Genomic DNA, 18,824 nt, shown 5'->3' on the forward strand with positions numbered 1-18,824 from the left:
TTGGCCTCCTTTCCTTCCAGTTCTCTGCTGCCTATGACTGGAACGAATTGCAAAAATCACTGAAGTTGGAGACTTATATCTCTCTCACTAACTTTAAGTGTCAGCTGTCAGAGCAGCTTACCAATCACTGCAGCTGTACACAGCCCATCTGTAAATAGCCCATCCAACCAACTACCTACCTCAACCCCATATTTGTTTATGTTTTTCTGCTCTTTTGCTCACCAGTATTTTTACTTGCACATCCTCAGCTGCACATATATACCTCCAGTGTAAATTGCTTTGTAATTACTTCGCCACTATTGGCCTATTTATTGCCTTACCTCCTTACTTCATTTGCACACACTGTATACAGATTTTTCTATTGTGTTACTGACCGTACGTTTGTTTATCACATGTGTAACTCTGTGAAGTTGTTTTTGTCGCACTGCTTGCTTTATCTTGGCCAGGTCGCAGTTGTAAATGAGAAACATACAGAAGATAGCCCTATTTGGTAAAAGACCAAGTCCATATTATGGCAAGAACAGCTCAAATAAGCAAAGAGAAACAACAGTCCATCATTACTTTAAGACATGAAGGTCAGTCAATACGAATCATTTCAAGAACTTTGAAAGTTTCTTCAAGTGCAGTCCTTAAAAACCATCAAGCGCTATGATGGAACTGGCTCTCATGAGGACCGCCACAGGACAGAAAGATCCAGAGTTAACTCTGCTGCAGAGGATTACTAGCCTCAGAAATTGCAGCCCAAATAAATGCTTCACAGAGTTCAAGCAACAGACACATCTTAACATCTTTTCAGAGGAGAATTGCTGCAAAGAAACCGCTACTAAAGGACACCAATAATAATAAGAAGAGACTTGCTTGGGCCAAGAAACACGAGCAATGAAACTATTAACTATAAACTACCCAGCTAACAATTCTAGGGAGAGAGAACGTTTTTGTAATGTTACCCGTAATGTTCCTCTAATGAGTATCCAGTTTTCTGTTAGTTAAGGGAACATTCTATTTACAGTATGTTAGCAAAAACCTTCTGAGAACCTTTTTAGCCTGTTTTGGCATTAGAGTTGGGGAAACATTCCCTTAATGTCAAACAGAACAAACCCAGAATGTGGTTACCATGTTCTCCGAAAATACAATATTAATGTTCTAGACTCATTTAATGAGACATTGCAAGAACATTCATATGTCCAGTTTTCGGAGGGTTAGGAGAATATTCCATCAACGTCACAAAACATACATAGAACATGGTTGCCATGTTCTCAGAATATAAGATATTAATGTTTGAGAATGTTGGAACGTTGCAAGAACATTCCTGTGTCCAGCGATGTTTAAAAACACAGGACATTCTGTCATGGTACTCTGGAGATTTTTGTATTGTTCCCGTTCCCATCCCTAAAGACATTTTTAGGACGTCGCCTGATGATCTCAAAGAAACCTTCTCACCCCCAAAAAACTAGTTTCATTACATATTACTCCTTGTTACTGTTGCAGAGCCCATCAAGGCCCTGATTGGTGAACCACTGATCCATTCACAGGTCTTTGTCTGTTGGCAAGGTCAGAGACACCCAACACACAAAAAAGTGTTTTCAACATTTTCAACTTACATATTTGACATATGATTACATTGTGCATGTTCATTTATACATTATTTATTTTTCAACATGAGCCCAATTCAGACTCAGGTAATGTATGTCTACCTATGCATGCCTTTCCTATGCACTTCTCATTTAAGGGCACAAGGCGAGACCCAGATGCAGACAAAGGAGGCAGATGGTTGTAGTCTTAGATGTTTATTCATCCAAAAATGGGTAGGCAAGAGAATGGTCGTGTACAGGCAAAAGGTCAAAACCAGTTCAGGGTCCAGTAGGTACCGAAGGGCAGGCAGGCTCGAGGTCAGGGCAGGCAGAATGGCCAGGCAGGCGGGAATGGAGTCCAGAAAACAGGCAAATGTCAAAACCGGGAGGATTAGCAAAGAGAAGAGAAAAAGGAGTGGTTGACTTGACAAACATACCAGATGAACTGGCACAGAGACAGGAAACACAGGGATAAATACACTGGGGAAAATAAGCGACACCTGGGGGGGGTGGAGACAATCACAAGGACAGGTGAAACAGATCAGGGTGTGACATCTCAGTAGTTGGTATTCAGACTTACCTTACGCAGGTGCGTAACATAATTTTCCGGCGTGGTTCCCTTGCGAGCGCTGTATAAATTTAATTCAACTAATTCAACCAATTTCCTGGCCAACAGATTTTCTCTGTAGTTTTCATTCAGTACATTTATCTAAACCCACTCTTTAAATTTGGTGGACATTTAAAATACATTTTCTTGAAAGACTCACTGGAATAAATGGAGAGAACGGTTCAGAATATTACGGATCAATAAAAGGAAGCCATGTAAATACACATACTCTTAGTGTACAAAACATTAGGAAACATCTTTCCATGACATACTGTAGAGACTGAACAGGTGAATCCAGGTGAAAGCTATGATCCCTTATTGATGTCACCTGTTAAAAGGGGAGGAGACAGGTTAAAGAAGGATTTTTAAGACTTGAGACAATTGAGACAGATTGTAAACTCAGCAAAAAAAAACATCCCTTTTTCAGGACCCTGTCTTTCAAAGATAATTCGTAAAAATCCAAATAACTTCACAGATCTTCATTGTTAAGAGTTTAAACAATGTTTCCCATGCTTGTTCAATGAACCATAAACATTTAATGAACATGAACCTGTGGAACGGTCGTTAAGACACTAAAAGCTTACAGACGGTAGGCAATTAAGGTCACAGTTATGAAAACTTAGGACACTAAAGAGGCCTTTCTACTGACTCTGAATGTGCCTTAGGCATGCTGCAAGGAGGCATGAGGACTGCAGATGTGGCAAGGGCAATAAATTGCAATGTCTGTACTGTGAGACGCCTAAGACAGCGCGAGAGGGAGACAGGACGGACAGCTGATCGCCCTCGCAGTGGCAGATCACGTTTAACAACACCTGCACAGGATCCTGCACAGGATCGGTACATCCAAACATCACACCTGTGGGACAGGTACCGGATGGCAACAACAACTGCCCGAGTTACACCAGGAACGCACAATCCCTCCATCAGTGCTCAGACTGTCCGCAATAGGCTGAGAGAGGCTGGACTGAGGGCTTGTAGGCCTGTTGTAAGGCAGGTCCTCACCAGACATCACCAGCAACTACGTCGCCTATGGGCACAAACCCACCGTCGCTGGACCAGACAGGATTGGCAAAAAGTGCTCTTCACTGATGAGTCACAGTTTTGTCTCACCTGTGGTGATGGTCGGATTCGCGTTTGTTGTCGAAGGAATGAGCATTACACCGAGGCCTGTACTCTGGAGCGGGATCGATTTGGATGTGGAGGGTCCGTCATGGTCTGAGGCGGTGTGTCACAGCATCCTTGGGCTGCGCTTGTTGTCATTGCAGGCAATCTCAAAGCTGTGCGTTACAGGGAAGACATCCTCCTCCCTCATGTGGTACCCTTCCTGCAGGCTCATCCTGACATGACAATGCCGCCAGCCATACTGCTCATTCTGTGCGTGATTTCCTGCAGGACAGGAATGTCAGTGTTCTGCCATGGCCAGCGAAGAGCCCGGCTCTCAATCCCGTTGAGCACGTCTGGGACCTGTTGGATCGGAGGGTGAGGGCTAGGGCCATTCCTCCCAGAAATGTTCCGGGAACTTGCAGGTGCCTTGGTGGAAGAGTGGGGTAACATCTCACAGCAAGAACAGGCAAATCTGGTGCAGTCCATGAGGAGGAGAAGCACTGCAGTACTTAATGCAGCTGGTGCCACACCAGATACTGATTGTTACTTTTGATTTTGACCCCCCCCCCCTTTGTTCAGGGACACATTATTCCATTTCTGTTAGTCAGATGTCTGTGGAACTTGTTCAGTTTATGTCTCAGTTGTTGAATCTTGTTATGTTCATACAAATATTTACACATGTTAAGATTGCTGAAAATAAATGCAGTTGACAGCGGGAGGGCGTTTATTTTTTTGCTGAGTTTATATGTGCCATTCAGAGTGTGAATGGGCAAGACAAAATATTTAAGTGCCAGGCGCACTGTTTTGAGTCTGTCAAAAATTGCAACGCTGCTGGGTTTTTCATGCTCAACAGTTTCCTGTGTGTATCAAAAATGGTCCACCACCCAAAGGACATCCAGCCAACTTGACACAACTGTGCGAAGCATTAGAGTCGACAAGGGCCAGCATCCCTGTGGAACTCTTTCGACACCTTGTAGATTCCATGCCCCAACAAATTGAGGATGTTCTGAGGGCAAAAGGCGGTGCAACTCAATATTAGAAAGGTGTTTCTAATGTTTTGTACACTCAGTGTATGTTTGTCTCTTTTTCAGCACCAATTACTAAATAAAAAATACTCATCGAGCTAAGCGTGCATAAATGGATTGCAATTCTCTTTTTATACACTTTTCTCTGAGTATTCTGACCTTGAACTTAAGCTTGAGAATAGCATGCTATTCTCCCGCTTTTCATTTGGGGTGGAGATGAATGAAAAATAAATGAATGAAGGTGTGGCAGAGGTATGTCTACAGATACACTTTGTTCTGACCTTGACTTAATTCCCTCGTAATTCCACCACCTTTACGTGCGAGGAAACCATGAATAAGGTTTAGCTAACCTACTGGTTCCAAGTGGAAAAAGCATCTACTTTATTTTTTCAGATAATAATAACACCATTCTCCATTCACTGCCATTTACAACTTGATAAGAGCTATTGATAAGAGCTAGGTAAATGAGTAATATATTTAGATAAGGGAATTGTAAATATAAATGACACATGTTTTAGATCTATTTTACCTTTAACGCTGGAGACAAATGTGAAACCAGTCATATGGCAGCAAACTGAAGCATGTCAACTTTGCCGCAGTTGTAACATAGACGCATGGAGTCAGGAAGCGAAACGTCTGGACATAACTGAACCAATGCTGCCTGAAGAGTGATGCGAGGGAGTGCTAGATAAAGGGGGAGTAATCAGGGTAGAGATGGAGTCCAGGTGTGCCTCATGAAGGGGCGCAGGTGTGCATAATGAGGGTTGCCAGGTGTGCGTAATGATGGGTTGCCAGGTGTGCATAATGATGGGTTGCCCCCCCGACGCACAGCTCCAGCCGCAGGACGAAGCCGTCGAGGAGCGGGCCGGATGACAAAGGTGGAATTCTCGGATAATGTTGAGATCTAGAATGTTGTACACCGGAACCAAGCACCTCTCTGGACCATACCCCTCTCAGTCCACCAGGTACTGGAGCCGACTCACACAACGCCCAGGAGTGATCGGACGTCATAGGCAGGGCTCCCCTCAGTGTGTTCAAGGGAGGCGGAGGGGTGTTGTGGGCGATGGCATCAGCCAGGGGACCGGGAACCACCGGCCTGAGAAGGGAAACATGAAAAGATGGTGAGATCGTATAGTTAGTTGGGAGTTGTAATCTACCTCGTTGACCCTCCGGATGTACCTTGAACAGCCCCACAAACCAGGGACTCGGCTTCTTACAGGGCAGGCTGAGCAGGAGGTTCCTGGTAGAGAGGCAGATGTGATCACCAGTATGGAACATGGGAGCCTCACTGCGGTGGCGATCCACCTGCTCTTTCTGATGGCGGACGGCGCGCTGGAGTCTCAGATGGGCATCGTTCCATACCTCTTCTGCACGTTTAAACCACTTGTCCACCGCAGGAGCGTTGGTCTGGCTCAGAGTCCTCGGAGCCAGGGCCGGCTGATAACCCAGAACACACTGAAAGGGAGTCAGCCCAGTGGAGGAGTGTCGCAATGAATTCTGGGCATATTCAGCCCAAGGAAGGAATCGGGCCCACTCCCCCTGCCGGTCCTAGCAGTGACACCTCAGGAACCTCCCCAGCTCCTGGGTCATCCTCTCCACCTGCCCGTTAGATTGGGAATGGTACCCGGAAGTGAGGCTGACCATGACCCCCTGCTTCTCCATGAAAGCCTTCAGTCATGTGATGTGAATTGCGGGCCACGATCGGAGACGATATCCTCCGGAAGGCCATAGTGCTGGAAGACCTGCTGGAACAGTGCCTCGGCAACCTGGAGAGCAGTAGGGAGACCAGACAGAAGGATGAAACGCCATGATTTTGAGAATATGTCCACAACCACCAAAATGGTGGTGAAACCATCAGAGGGGAGATCAGTGACGAAATCAATGGACAGATGAGACCAGGGACGCTGAGGCACGGGAAGCGAAAAGAGTTTACCTGCTGGAGCGTGCCGGAGAGATTTAGTACATACTGAACATGAGTTGATATGTTGTGCAACGTCATGCACCAAAGTGGGACACCAGTATTTCTAAGAAAGTGATTGAGCGGTGCGGGTGATGTGTGTGTGCCCAGGTCAGCAACCAATCTCTGACCCCCCTGGGGACGTAGATGCGCTCCGGAGGGCAGGTGGCAGTAGCGGCTTCCCTCTCCAGAGCCTGGCGGATGTCCACATCTACGTCCCAAGACACGGGCCAACGATACGGAAGGACTGATTGATGGGCTGGTGGACACTCACAGGGCCCTCCACCGATGTGGAACCACAGGGTGTGGGAAAGCAGGTCTTCCGACATCCTGGTCCCCGGGCGGTAATCCTCCTCTCTGACCAGGAGATGGTGGGAGGCTGAGGATGACTTTGTGTATGGGTGCGGTGATGAAGAAGGGAAGGCTTTCCTGGTGCTTGGGTCCCACTGTGAGGGTGAGTGGTGCTGTGACGTGAGTAATTGTGCTGGATCCCATGGTCGCATATCCAGAGCTTGGACAGGAAAAGGAGAGGAGAGTTGTTAAGAAGTTGTGTTCAGGGAGGAGTCAGGTTGATGAAGTTGGTTGATGAAGTTCCCAGCGGCACCGGAGTCCACTAGAGCTATAGAGACAGATGAGGGAAAGCCAGCCAGTGAAATTGAACCCAGAAAGTGTTTGGCGGAAAGTGATGATGGAATACCGTAGGGATGGAAGGTCACAGGGCCGCCGCTCTGCTCTATTGGACCCCGGGTTAGGATGCACCGGGCACCGCTGAAGCTGGTGTCCCTCCTGGCTACAATAGGGACAGAGCCCCAGGTGTCTCCAGCAACGCCGCAGAGAGGTGCGTGGCCCCCACCTCCATGGGTTCAGGCTCTGCCACAGGACAGTCATAGGAGGGAGGCAAGTGGCGAGGTGGACACCGACGCTCCCGAAGAAGGTTATACGCATGGATGGCCATCGAGATGAGAGCGTCCAAGGTTAGGTTGTCATCTTCGACATGCCAACTCCGTCTGGACCTCCTCGTGCAGTCCACTGCGGAATAGAGTGAGGAACGCCGGCTCATTACATCTGCTGGAGGCTGCCACAGTCCGAAAGGTGGGGTGTACTCAGCAGTCTGGGCACCCTGCTGGAGTTGAAAAAGTTGCTCATCTCCTTCTCTGCCCTCTGGAGGATGGCCCTGAACAGAGCCATGAACCGCGCATAGGAACCCAACTCATCCGCTCCTCTCTCCCAGACGGCCGTAGCCCACTCCAACGCCTGTCCGGTCAGCTGGAAAATGACAGTGGCAACCTTGGACCTCTCGGTGGTGGGGGCTCCTGTCTGGTAGGCGAAATAGAGGGAGCACTGGAGTAGGAAGCCACGGAATTTCGAAGGAGTACCGTCATAAGTCGGGCATCGCTGACCTGGGCGGACGGCTGGGGGACTGGCTCACTTTGACGACCAAAGGTAAGAGGCCCTCCGTCAGAGGTATGGAGAACCTCGCTGGTGGAGTCGAGGCGGTGGAGAACGTGGAGGACATCCTTCATGGTCGTATCCAGTAGAGCCAGCTGGTTGCAGTGTTGGTGTAGTAGATGACCCTGTTTCTTGAACGTCTGGAAGATGGTGTAATCTTCCATCATTTCTGAGGCAGTATTATGTAACATAGACGCAAGGAGTCTGGATGCAGGTGCAGATGGTGAGTTTAACCTCTAACGCCTACCAAACCCGGATCCGGGAGCACCCCCATCACAAAAGCTGACTAGCATAGCCTAGCCTAAAGCCACAGGGATATCATATAATAAAATGTTCATGAAATCACAAGTCCAAGACACCAAATGAAAGATACACATCTTGTGAATAAAGCCATCATTTCTGATTTTTAAAATGTTTTACAGGGAAGACACTATGTAAATCTATTAGCTAACCACGTTAGCAAAAGACACCACTTTTCTTACTCCACCATTTTTTTACTCCATCAGTAGCTATCACAAATTCGGCCAAATAAAGATATAAATAGCCACTAACCAAGAAACAACCTCATCAGATGACAGTCTGATAACATATTTATTGTATAGCATATGTTTTGTTAGAAAAATGTGCATATTTCAGGTATAAATCATAGTTTACCATTGCAGCCACCATCACAACTCTCACCAAAGCGACTAGAATAACTACAGAGACCATCGTGTATTAGCTAATTACTCATCATAAAACATTTCTTAAAAATACACAGCGTGCAGCAGATGAAAGACACAGATCTTGTGAATCAAGACAATATTTCAGATTTTCTAAGTGTTTTACAGCAAAAACACAATATAGCGTTATATTAGCTTACCACAATAGCAAACATCACAACTGCATTGATTCAAGGCAAAAATAGCAATAACGTATAAACCACCAAAATATATTAATTTTTTCACTAACCTTCTCAGAATTCTTCAGATGACAGTCCTATAACATCATATTACACAATGTATATAGAGTTTGTTCGAAAATGTGCATATTTAGCGGCACAAATCGTGCTTATACAATGAGAATAGTGTCCAAAACCTCAAGCAATCTGTCTGGCGCCATCTTGGAGAGGCACCTATTCTAATCGATAACTAATCATAAACTTGACTAAAAAAATACAGGTTGGACAGCAATTGAAACACAAATTAGTTCTTAATGCAATCGCTGGGTCACATTTTTAAAATTAACGTTACTTCAAAATACAGCGTGCGATAAAGCAAGGCTACACTGCAAGTAATGGCGTCTTATGCATTTGACTTTTTTCAACAGAACAATGAATTATCAGCATAAATAGTTCTTACTTTTCAATGAACTCTCATCAGAATCTTGGGATAGGTGTCCTTTGTCCAAAAGAATCGTTGCTAGGTTGGAGAACGTCGTCTTCCACGTTGCAATTAGCAGTAAACAATAGCATGAGAGAGAGAGATACCCAACTTCCTACAGCGCCAAGAAAATAAATACCCGAAAATCGCAATATACTGACATAAACTGATATAATTCGGTTCAAAATAACAAGATTATGATGTCTTTAAAGCATATATCGAATAAAAACACAGCCGGAAATGTCTAAGATCTATAACCGATGTTTCCAGAAGAACGTGCCAAGGTCCTCAGTGCGTCAAAGCGAAGGGGAAAAGAACGATACACCTCGTTTCCAATCAATTTATAGACTTTCAGCTCTGCCTAGAGACTCCATTTCAAGACCCTCTATTCGCTGACACCCAGAGGAAGGCGTATGCAGTGCATCTCAACCAATAGAAGACAGGCAGATTTATAAACAGGTCTGAGAACAGGTTGGAAAATTCTGCATTCTCAACTCCACATAGGGAAATTGCTCTAAGTCCAGTTCTGTTTCACTCACAGACATAATTCAAACGGTTTTAGAAACTAGAGAGTGTTTTCTATCCAATAGTAATAATAATATGCATATTGTACGAGCAAGAATTGAGTACGAGGCAGTTTAATTTGGAAACGAAATTGTACTATGTCGAAATGGCACCCCCCTAGTGGCAAGAAGTTAATAATAACGAACATGGAGAGTTACAAATCAAGAGAAACGTCTGGACATGAAAACTGAACCAATACTGCCTGTAGTCAGATGTTAGGGAGTTCCTAGATTTAAGGGAAGTAATCAGGGTAGTGATGGAGTCCAGGTGTGCCTCATGATGGGGCGCAGGTGTGCGTAATGAGGGTTGCCAGGTAAGCGGGAGTAGACGTGCCAGCAGTAAAGTTTAGGAAATGCTGTGGCATTATGCAGAATTTTTATTGTAAGACCTTTTAACTTGCAGGCAGTGGCGATTTTAGCATGTAAATCTTGGTGGGGCAAACTCCCCCAATTTTTTTTTGACGCATGCAAGCAAAGACACAACACAACACTAAACAATACATTAATTGCACTATAACAGCGACAAGCGGTGCCCACAAACTGTTAGGGCCTACATAAAGCTGTCCCAACAGCAGAGCTTTCTTTCCAGCACAATGGAGTGAATCGTTACCACCGTTGCACCTGGCTATCAGCGGAGCCTTGTCTGGCAGCGAAACAATTAATTCAGCCTTGAAATTAAGAGGTGAAAATAGATCAAATTATTAGGGTGAGGCACATGGGCTACTAACAGCTTACTACACAACATACACTTAGTATTACTTTCTTAGCTACGGTATACATATCTCCCTTGCATATTAGATCATTTATGCAGCCGCATACAAGACATTTTTGGACTCACCTTGGCTTGTGCTGTGCTCACTTAAACATGAAGTTGGCACGACGGTTTTGTCATCAAACTTTGTCCACAAAGTCTGGCATTCTCTGCATTTATGGTGGGAAAAAACACACAGCTACATTGAATAGGAGGCTACTGTTACTGATTGCTTTGCACTGTTTGCAGTTAGCCACTGATTCCTTCCAAATGACTCATTGTTGAATTTGCGATTTCCAACTTGTTGTGTAATGTTTATGTCCAATGGCTGATGAGCACCGATATGTTTTATCTAGAATTTCACTTCGTTATTTATCTTCTTATGACATGGATTAGAAAGGATTTGCCAGTAGATTGTTGACTTGATTTATGATAATGACTGCTAGCTAAGACTTTGAAAGTCCAATCAAAGCTACTGTAGATATAATGGGATTTGATGTCATTCTGTGGCCAATGACCTTGAGCCTTCTTGGATGGGCACTTCTAATATAACTCTATGGCAGAACCCAAGGGGCAAACATTTTTGAGCTCTAACCTTAGGCTTGTGGGTGATGTACTGTCCCATGAGTGACAGAAAACTGAGCCAATCAGGCGCAACGCTCTGTATTTTCTGCTGGCTTGCCCCACCACAGAAAGCACTGAGCTAGGCTGAAACACCTGCATTTTGGAGCTGCCTTACTCAAGAAAGCAAAAAAGAGACCATGTTTGTATGTACCTTAATTAACTCAATTACATTTTTTTGTTATATTGTTAGCAAACAAATTAGTATTAATTTGCCTCACTTGCCCTGAATGACTGGTCGCCACTGCTTGCAGGGATGGGCACTCTCGAATGTCTTAATCATAGTCTACCCCGACTTTCTCTGTTTCCTTTTTCTATTGTGTTAAATATTAGCCACTATCAGTATCGACCATCAGTAGGCCTGATAACAACACATCAAATAGGGGGTGTTTATATTTGTCCTGTTTCACACATGTACAAGTGTTTATCCTGTACAAGTGTGTGGTGTGAAATGGAAATATGTTTTTGCATATCCCCCTCCCCTAAAACACCTTCAGAGAGTGGGGTAACAGCCAGGGATAAGCCATCATTGACGGCGACCCTGGAGCAATTAGGATTAAGTGCCTTGCTCAAGGGCATAGTTGTCGATGTTCTAATTCATCCCCAAAGTGTTCGATGGGATTGAGGTCAGGGCTCTGTGCAGGCCAGAGAAGTTCTTCAACACTGATGTAACGGCAGTCTAAGTCGTCCTCCTCCTCAGACGAGGAGAGGCGAGAAGGATCTGAGGACCAATGTGCAGCGTGGTAATTTTCCATGATTTAATTAACACAAAACAAGACACTATACAAAATGACAAAACAAACTAACCGTCACAGTCCTAGCTGGTGCAGACAAAACACAAAGACAGGAAACAATCACCCACAATCCCCAACACAAAACAAGCCACCTATATATGATTCTCAATCAGGGACAACGATTGACAGCTGTCTCTGATTGAGAACCATATTAGGCTGAACACAGAAACAGACGAACTAGACACACAACATAGAATTCCCACCCAGCTCACGTCCTGACCAACACTAAACAAGCAAAACACATAAGAACTCTGGTCAGGACGTTACAACTGATCTCAAAAAAACATTTCTGTATGGACCTCGCTTTGTGCACACGGGAATGTTTCTTTGGGACCATCAGGCGATGTCCTACATTTTTTTTAAAGGGGATGTCCCCTAAACAAGCTGGGAACTAGACAAAACCTCCAGAGCGGCATATGTTTTAAAGTAACTGTCCAGTGAAAATCTCACTTTAAAGGTTCATATTCTGTTAACTCATAGCCAAATAATGTTGTTGACTCATCCTATACTAGTATTTGTGGCCAAAGCATAAATTGTAGGGGGGAAAAAACACTTCAAAAACCCAACGTCAAAGATCGCAAAGAGACCATTTAAAAAATGCTTGCTATTTCCTCATAGAGTATGATGTCATGGCCAATCAGCAGTCTAGAGCAGGATGAGCTGGCCAATCAGAGGTCTACTTGCTTGAATATTTGTAATGACCGGTATACGCCCACATCATCTATTGTTGGGGTACACCCACACCATTCCAATGCAGAACAGTTGCTTTTTAACATATTTAATTTTAAAATGTTGGAAGGAAAACTATTTCACTCATTTTCGAAGTAATTATAGGTCATATATCATAGAAATCTGAAACCACTAAAGGTCATTGGAGACAGGAATGTTCTTACAACATTCCCATGAAACATGTCTAGAACATTAATATCTTATATTCTGAGAACATGGCAACCATCTTCTGTAAATATTTGGTGGGACGTTGTTGGAATATTGTCCTAATCCTCAGAAAACTGGACACATGAATGTTCTTGCAATGTTCCAATGAAACGTGTCTAGAACATTAATATTGGATATTCTGAGAACATGGCAACCACGGTCTGGGTAAGTTCTGTTTGACATTTAGGGAATGTTCTCTTAACTCTAATGCCTAAACATTGGTTCTCAGGAGGTTTTTGCTAACATACATAGATGGTTCCCCTAACTAACAGAAAACTGGACACTCAAACATCTGGGGAACATTGCGGGTAACATTACAAAAACTTTCTCTCCCTAGAATTGTCACCTGCGCTAACACCAAAGAGCTCCCTTAATTACTTCTCACAGGTTTTAACTCATGGTAATCTTCAAAGAAAAGAGAAACCTGCACACTGCTTTTGCTAGTATCACTTATTTTTTATTCAGGCTTACATGTCGGCCTCTTGGGTTTTGTCAGATCCTTTTTTTTGTAATCAAAAAGATGCTCATTGCTCATCATCCTATAACGACAGACTAAATCATATAACTGAGTATGTAACTGAGAAGTCTTTGGTTAGCGGTGCACACAAACGTTTCCAATTAATATCTCAATTTGGAAGTTACAGTTACGCAATTCGAAACGGCTGATATTTGTAAGTGGTGAATGACATTCCTCTATCCGAGCTCACCGTGGCTAGTGTGCAGTCTCTTATTAATGTTTAACCAGTCACTTGTTAATGTTTTACAGCTGATGTCAAAGACTTATTGTATCCCTCCCATCAACAGCATCATGCACTACCGGTCCAAAGTCCACAAGGAGTGGGGCTTTTACAGAAACTCAGATAGACAATACAAACACACACTGGCGGAACACATTCAGTGTAGCTGGGAAGATTTGAAAGAAGCAGAATAACACAAAAACAATGACCTTCTCTTATTTATTAGAGAATATTGTGACAATGAGGGCATACTAAACAGACAAATAACTGTAGTCTGGAGGCTTCGTAGGTTATTTCTCAGGTACCCTATTCTGACTGTGGTTTGGTGTTTATCACCAAAGGAAACCATGCCAACCTCTAGTGTTAATCATAACACCATAATCGATTTGACATAAATGACGCCATTCAAAGTCCCATTGCTGCGTTGGGTGAAGAATAGGTGTCCAATCATAGGCTTTGCTTTACTATGACTCACAGTACACTATTACTCCCCCACAAAACCACTCCTCCCACCTCGTATTTATTCCATTCCCCCCCGTATATCACCAAGTAGAGAGAAAAAAAGGTGAGTGGACAAGACGATTGTTTTCATCAGAAAAGACCCTTTGTGGAATTCTAAGAGTTTGTTTTACGACTTTATACCTACCCTGTTTTTCTTTTGGAATGTTCAAGGCTCTCAAACCTATTGGCTGCACAGTTCTTAGACAAGTCAAACACTAAGTGACAGATAGGATGTGTACAGGTAAATGCTCCCGGTGTATCGGGGTGGCGCTATACCCACTGGCAGTCATCTCAATCATCTGTAACATCATACTGTTCTTCCCGGGTTGGGAGACCAGTTACGCCAAAGATGGATACATTACAGAAGAGGTGAAGTACATGGGTGGACTGGTTGGAGGGGGACTAATGGTAAGTTCTTTCTTCTTAAATAATGAATGGTGTTTAATTTAATTATGCAGTATTTTTTTTTTTAAGTGCAAGCCATTGGGAAATCCCCCGTAACCATTCATTTGAGAATGTCAGAGAAGTTTCATATGGACTTTGTTTTGTGTATTGATGAAACCCTTGTTAGGTTCCACGTGATTCACAAGTATATGTATAATAGGGAGTCGCCCATGAGTTGACACAATTTAGTTTAATCCAGTGATTCAAATATGGTTTGCATGTTTTCGTGTTTTTTACTCGTTTTTAGATTTTGACATGGTTAGGGACAAACTACAGTGTGATATGTAAGTCATCTGGTGAATCATGCTGCTTTATTTGCCAAGCCCTTATCAAAGTGCACATTTGCTGGATCTTCCTACTACTGCCTCATTCAAGAACAAGAGCAACAAAATAATTCACACACAAAAATAAAAACATTCAACCATTCTAACATTCAACCAGAGTTGTTATTGTCAAATGTCGATTTTTTTTATTTATTTTGCCTTTATTTAACCAGGATAAAAGTCATTGAGGTTACATGCATGGTACTGATGTCCTTGCCCATTCCCTTTCCAGGTGTTGGTCCCAGCATTGTACATCCATGTTACTGGACAGCAGGGATGCTGTGCCAACCGCTGCGGGGTAAGTCCTCTTTACAGACAAGAAAACACTGGAGAAGTCTATAAGAATGATAACTGTTGAACTCTAAAAGACTAGAAAACTCTAAAAAGAAGAGCAGGGAATTGAAAGATAACTTTCGAAAGAATTACAAAAGGATCAGAGATGCAGAGATACAGATAGACAGAGACAGATAGACAGATACAGAGAGAGTAAGGTAGATACAGAGACAGAGCAAGAGAGAAAGAAAGGAAGAAAGGAATCGTAAGTGATAGGATGCAAAGAAAACAGGAAATACTAAATAAGATAGTCATCATAATTTGTTATTGTAATTCTGTGTTTTTTAATTATAACTTTATTTAAGAACCTGTAATAATGCTGAAAGACCAATAAATTAAAACTAAACTAAACTAATCTTGTTTCCACAGATGTTCCTCTCCATTGCCTTTGCTGCGGTCGGGGTTGCTGGCGCCCTCTACAGTTTCATAGTGGCAATGCTTGGCCTGATTAATGGGCCATACTGTAGAGTGCTGCTGATCTGGATGACTCCCTTCAAAGACAAGTTAGTGACTTCATAGATCACAAACACACACTCATGCACTTACACGCACGCACGCACGCACACCACCACTACTATGCTTATAATTAATTTCAACCCTCTCCCGCTTTCCCCATCAGAGAGAACAGTTACCTGAACAACCGTGATCTGTGGGGCTTGTGCACAGCGCCTAAAGACGTGGTGGAGTTTAACATTGGGCTGTTTGCCATCCTGCTGCTGACAAGCTCTCTGCAGCTGGTGCTCTGTTGCAGCCAGATGATCAACGGGCTCTTTGGATGCCTCTGTGGAACCTGCACCAGCAAAGGGGTATGGAAGGGGAGGGGGCCCTTACACCTGTTTGTGGACAGTTGTCATTGGATTTAATAGAAATATTTTCTTCAATTAAGTACATTTTTAAATGTAATGTAATTGATGTGATGTAAATCCTTAAAATGTATCAGCTATAGCCTACACTGCTGAAAAGTTCATCGCTATAGGAAAAGGAGACCAATCAACTCTTATAGTATTGTCTTCTAGAGAGCTGAATAGTCCTTCACTGTGGGGAAAGTTTCCTGATTAAATGTGTCTCCCTGTGGGGAAAGTTTCCTTATTAAATGTGTCTCCCTGTGGGGAAAGTTTCCTTATTAAATGTGTCTCCCTGTTATTCTTGTCCCAAGCAGGTTATTTAATGGAAGGAAGAATCGTATTCTACTCTCCATCCATGATGGATTGACTGGCGCCTCTAAGTGGACCAAGAGAGACATCGGCTTCAATATGTTTGCAATGTGATGCACAACATTCTCCCTTATTTTAATGTTTGCAATGTGATATACCTTCTAAATTGACATTTTAGCCATTTAGCAGACACTCTTCTTCAGAGTGACTTACAGTTAGTGAATTCAACTAAGGCAGGTAAGACAACCGCATATCAAACGTATACCAAATTAGCATTTGTCAGTATAGTTAGATGCAAAAGTATAATGTGTTTAACAGAAAGTAACGCTTTGTCCGATACATGGATTGGTGTCATTTCAGAATCTTTCAGTAAACTCTTCAGTGACATGCAATTGCTATTCTGTGGTGCAGCATATAATATACAATATCAATTCTTTGTGTTCATTATATACATGCATTGTATACATTTTCTGAAATAAAATGAAATCTTTTTTATTCTTTAATTCTATTTGTGCTCTCTTCTCCATTATATTGATACATAGACACTTTCTGTTGAAAATAAGAGAGACAAATGTATGATTTCTACTAATTGAGTCCATTACTAAGTAATGGTTAATGATTGTCTATTCTCCATTACAAGAGACATGAATTAATGCATTATACGGTGCCTGCAGAGAGTATTCACACCCCTTTGTCCAAACGTTGTGTTACAAAGTGGGATTAAAATTGATTTAATTATCATTTTTAGTCCAAGTGGAATACAAATTCTAACATTTGTAAAACATGAATGAAAAATAAAACACTAATATATGTTGATTAGATAAGTATTTAACCCACTGAGTCAATACATGTCAGAATCACCTTTTGCAGCAATTACATCTGGGAAAGTCTCTAAGAGCTTTGCACACCTGAATTGTACAATATCTACACATTATTATTTCAAAATGATTCTAGATCTGTTAAGTTGGTTGTTGATCCCCAGCTAACAATGACCTGTCGATCCGCCAGTATTTTTTGGGTGGCACGCCGTTAGCGGCTTGTCGCGGTCGGGCCTCCGGTGGCAGATCATTGGCATGCCGAAAGTCGGCAATCCAGACACTCAACTACTCAACTAGTGATCCAGACACTCAACTAGTCTAAAGAAGGTCAGCTTTATTGCTTCTTTAATCATGACAACAGTTTTCAGCTGTGCTAACATAATTGCAAATGTTTTTTTTAATGATCAATTAGCCTTTTAAAATTATAAACTTGGATTAGCTAACACAACATGCCATTGGAACACAGGAGTGATGGTTGCTGATAATGGGCCTCTGTACATCTATGTAGTAATTCCATTTCAAAAATCTGCCGTTTCCAGCTACAATAGTCATTTACAACATTAACAATGTCTACACTGTATTTCTGATCAATTTGATGTTATTTTAATGGACAAATATTTAGCTTTTCTTTCAAAAACAAGGACATTTCTAAGTGACCCCAAACTTTTGAACGGTAGTGTACAGTTGAAGTCGGAAGTTTACATACACCTTAGCCAAATGGTCCGGCGGTTGGCGGCGGCTACTCTGGACGCGTGCCAGGCCCTTCTCGCGATCTCACCAATGTAACAGTTTAACTTTAGACCGTCCCCTCGCCCCGACACGGGCGCGAACCAGGGACCCTCTGCACACATCAACAACAGTCACACACGAAGCATCGTTACCCATCGCTCCACAAAAGCCGTGGCCCTTGCAGAGCAAGGGGAACCACTACTTCAAGGTCTCAAAGCGAGTGACGTAACCGATTGAAACGCTATTAGCGCGCACCACCGCTAACTAGCTAGCCATTTCACATCCGTTACACCAGCTACGGCGCTTGCCTGCGATAAGAAAGAACCCCCCCAACAGAGGTGAACCTGCGAGAGGTGGTTGCAAAATCTCTGAAGGGAGCTGCTGACAGAGAAGAGGGTACTCATTATTTCGTAGTCCAGGACATGATTTTCTGTAATAAATTAGAAAGCCTAAATGTATAGATATTTATTTTATTATTATTACTAATTGTATAATACTTACAACAACAACAAAAAATATATAATGCATATTCTTCGTTACCATGTATTCAATGTAGATCTTTTTATTTTGTAATGTGTTTTACAATAAATTTGCAACGATTATTGAGAGTGGTGTACATTATTTTGGAATCATTACTGTGTGGAAAGATACTGATAATATGAACGGTGGAGCGACCGTGGACCGCCAACAAATACGTATTATGAACCAGCGGCTCAGTAATGGACCTCTGTCGGAAAAGTGTCGGCTGCCGCTGGTGGTCCGCTGGAAAAACGATGAGCAAAACTCCGGCGAACTGCAGGCTTTGCTACCGGTGGACCGCCGGCCATATTTGCTGGGTCATTTCTGCCAAGTTGGTTGTTGAACATGGCTAGACAGCCATGTTCAAGTCGTGCCATAGATTTCAAGCCAATTTAAGTCAAAATTGTAACTAGGCCACTCTGGAACATTCAATGTTGTCTTGGTAAGCAACTCCAGTGCATATTTGGCCTTGTGTTTTAGGTTATTGTCCTGCTGAAAGGTGAACTGGCCTCCCAGTGTCTGTTGGA

At 43.1% G+C, this 18,824-nt stretch overlaps 1 protein-coding gene across 2 annotated transcripts; it reads left to right on the forward strand.

Annotated features, from left to right (window-relative positions):
- The first annotated feature begins 14,007 nt into the window (after positions 1 to 14,007).
- Positions 14,008 to 16,739, forward strand: tm4sf21a (transmembrane 4 L six family member 21a). Of its 2 annotated transcripts, none has more exons than XM_039005960.1 (5): positions 14,008 to 14,385; positions 14,977 to 15,042; positions 15,447 to 15,580; positions 15,697 to 15,883; positions 16,234 to 16,739. In XM_039005960.1, the coding sequence occupies exons 1-5, from the start codon at positions 14,209 to 14,211 to the stop codon at positions 16,243 to 16,245; spliced, it is 576 nt and encodes a 191-aa protein (XP_038861888.1). In that variant the 5' UTR covers positions 14,008 to 14,208; the 3' UTR covers positions 16,246 to 16,739. The 2 variants fall into 2 exon arrangements, with proteins under 2 accessions (XP_038861888.1, XP_038861889.1); XM_039005961.1 differs by having other exon boundaries at positions 14,010 to 14,385; positions 16,237 to 16,739.
- Positions 16,740 to 18,824: the final 2,085 nt, after the last annotated feature.

Source organism: Salvelinus namaycush, chromosome 12 (assembly GCF_016432855.1).
Source record: "Salvelinus namaycush isolate Seneca chromosome 12, SaNama_1.0, whole genome shotgun sequence".
Classification (NCBI taxonomy): Eukaryota; Metazoa; Chordata; class Actinopteri; order Salmoniformes; family Salmonidae; genus Salvelinus; species Salvelinus namaycush.

Coding starts and splice junctions, on each gene's coding strand:
- tm4sf21a (XM_039005960.1), top strand. CDS start 14,209: ATGTGTACAGGTAAATGCTCCCGGTGTATCGGGGTGGCGCTATACCCA. Junction 15,043..15,446: donor GCTGTGCCAACCGCTGCGGG/GTAAGTCCTCTT, acceptor TTGTTTCCACAG/ATGTTCCTCTCCATTGCCTT. Junction 15,581..15,696: donor ATGACTCCCTTCAAAGACAA/GTTAGTGACTTC, acceptor TTTCCCCATCAG/AGAGAACAGTTACCTGAACA.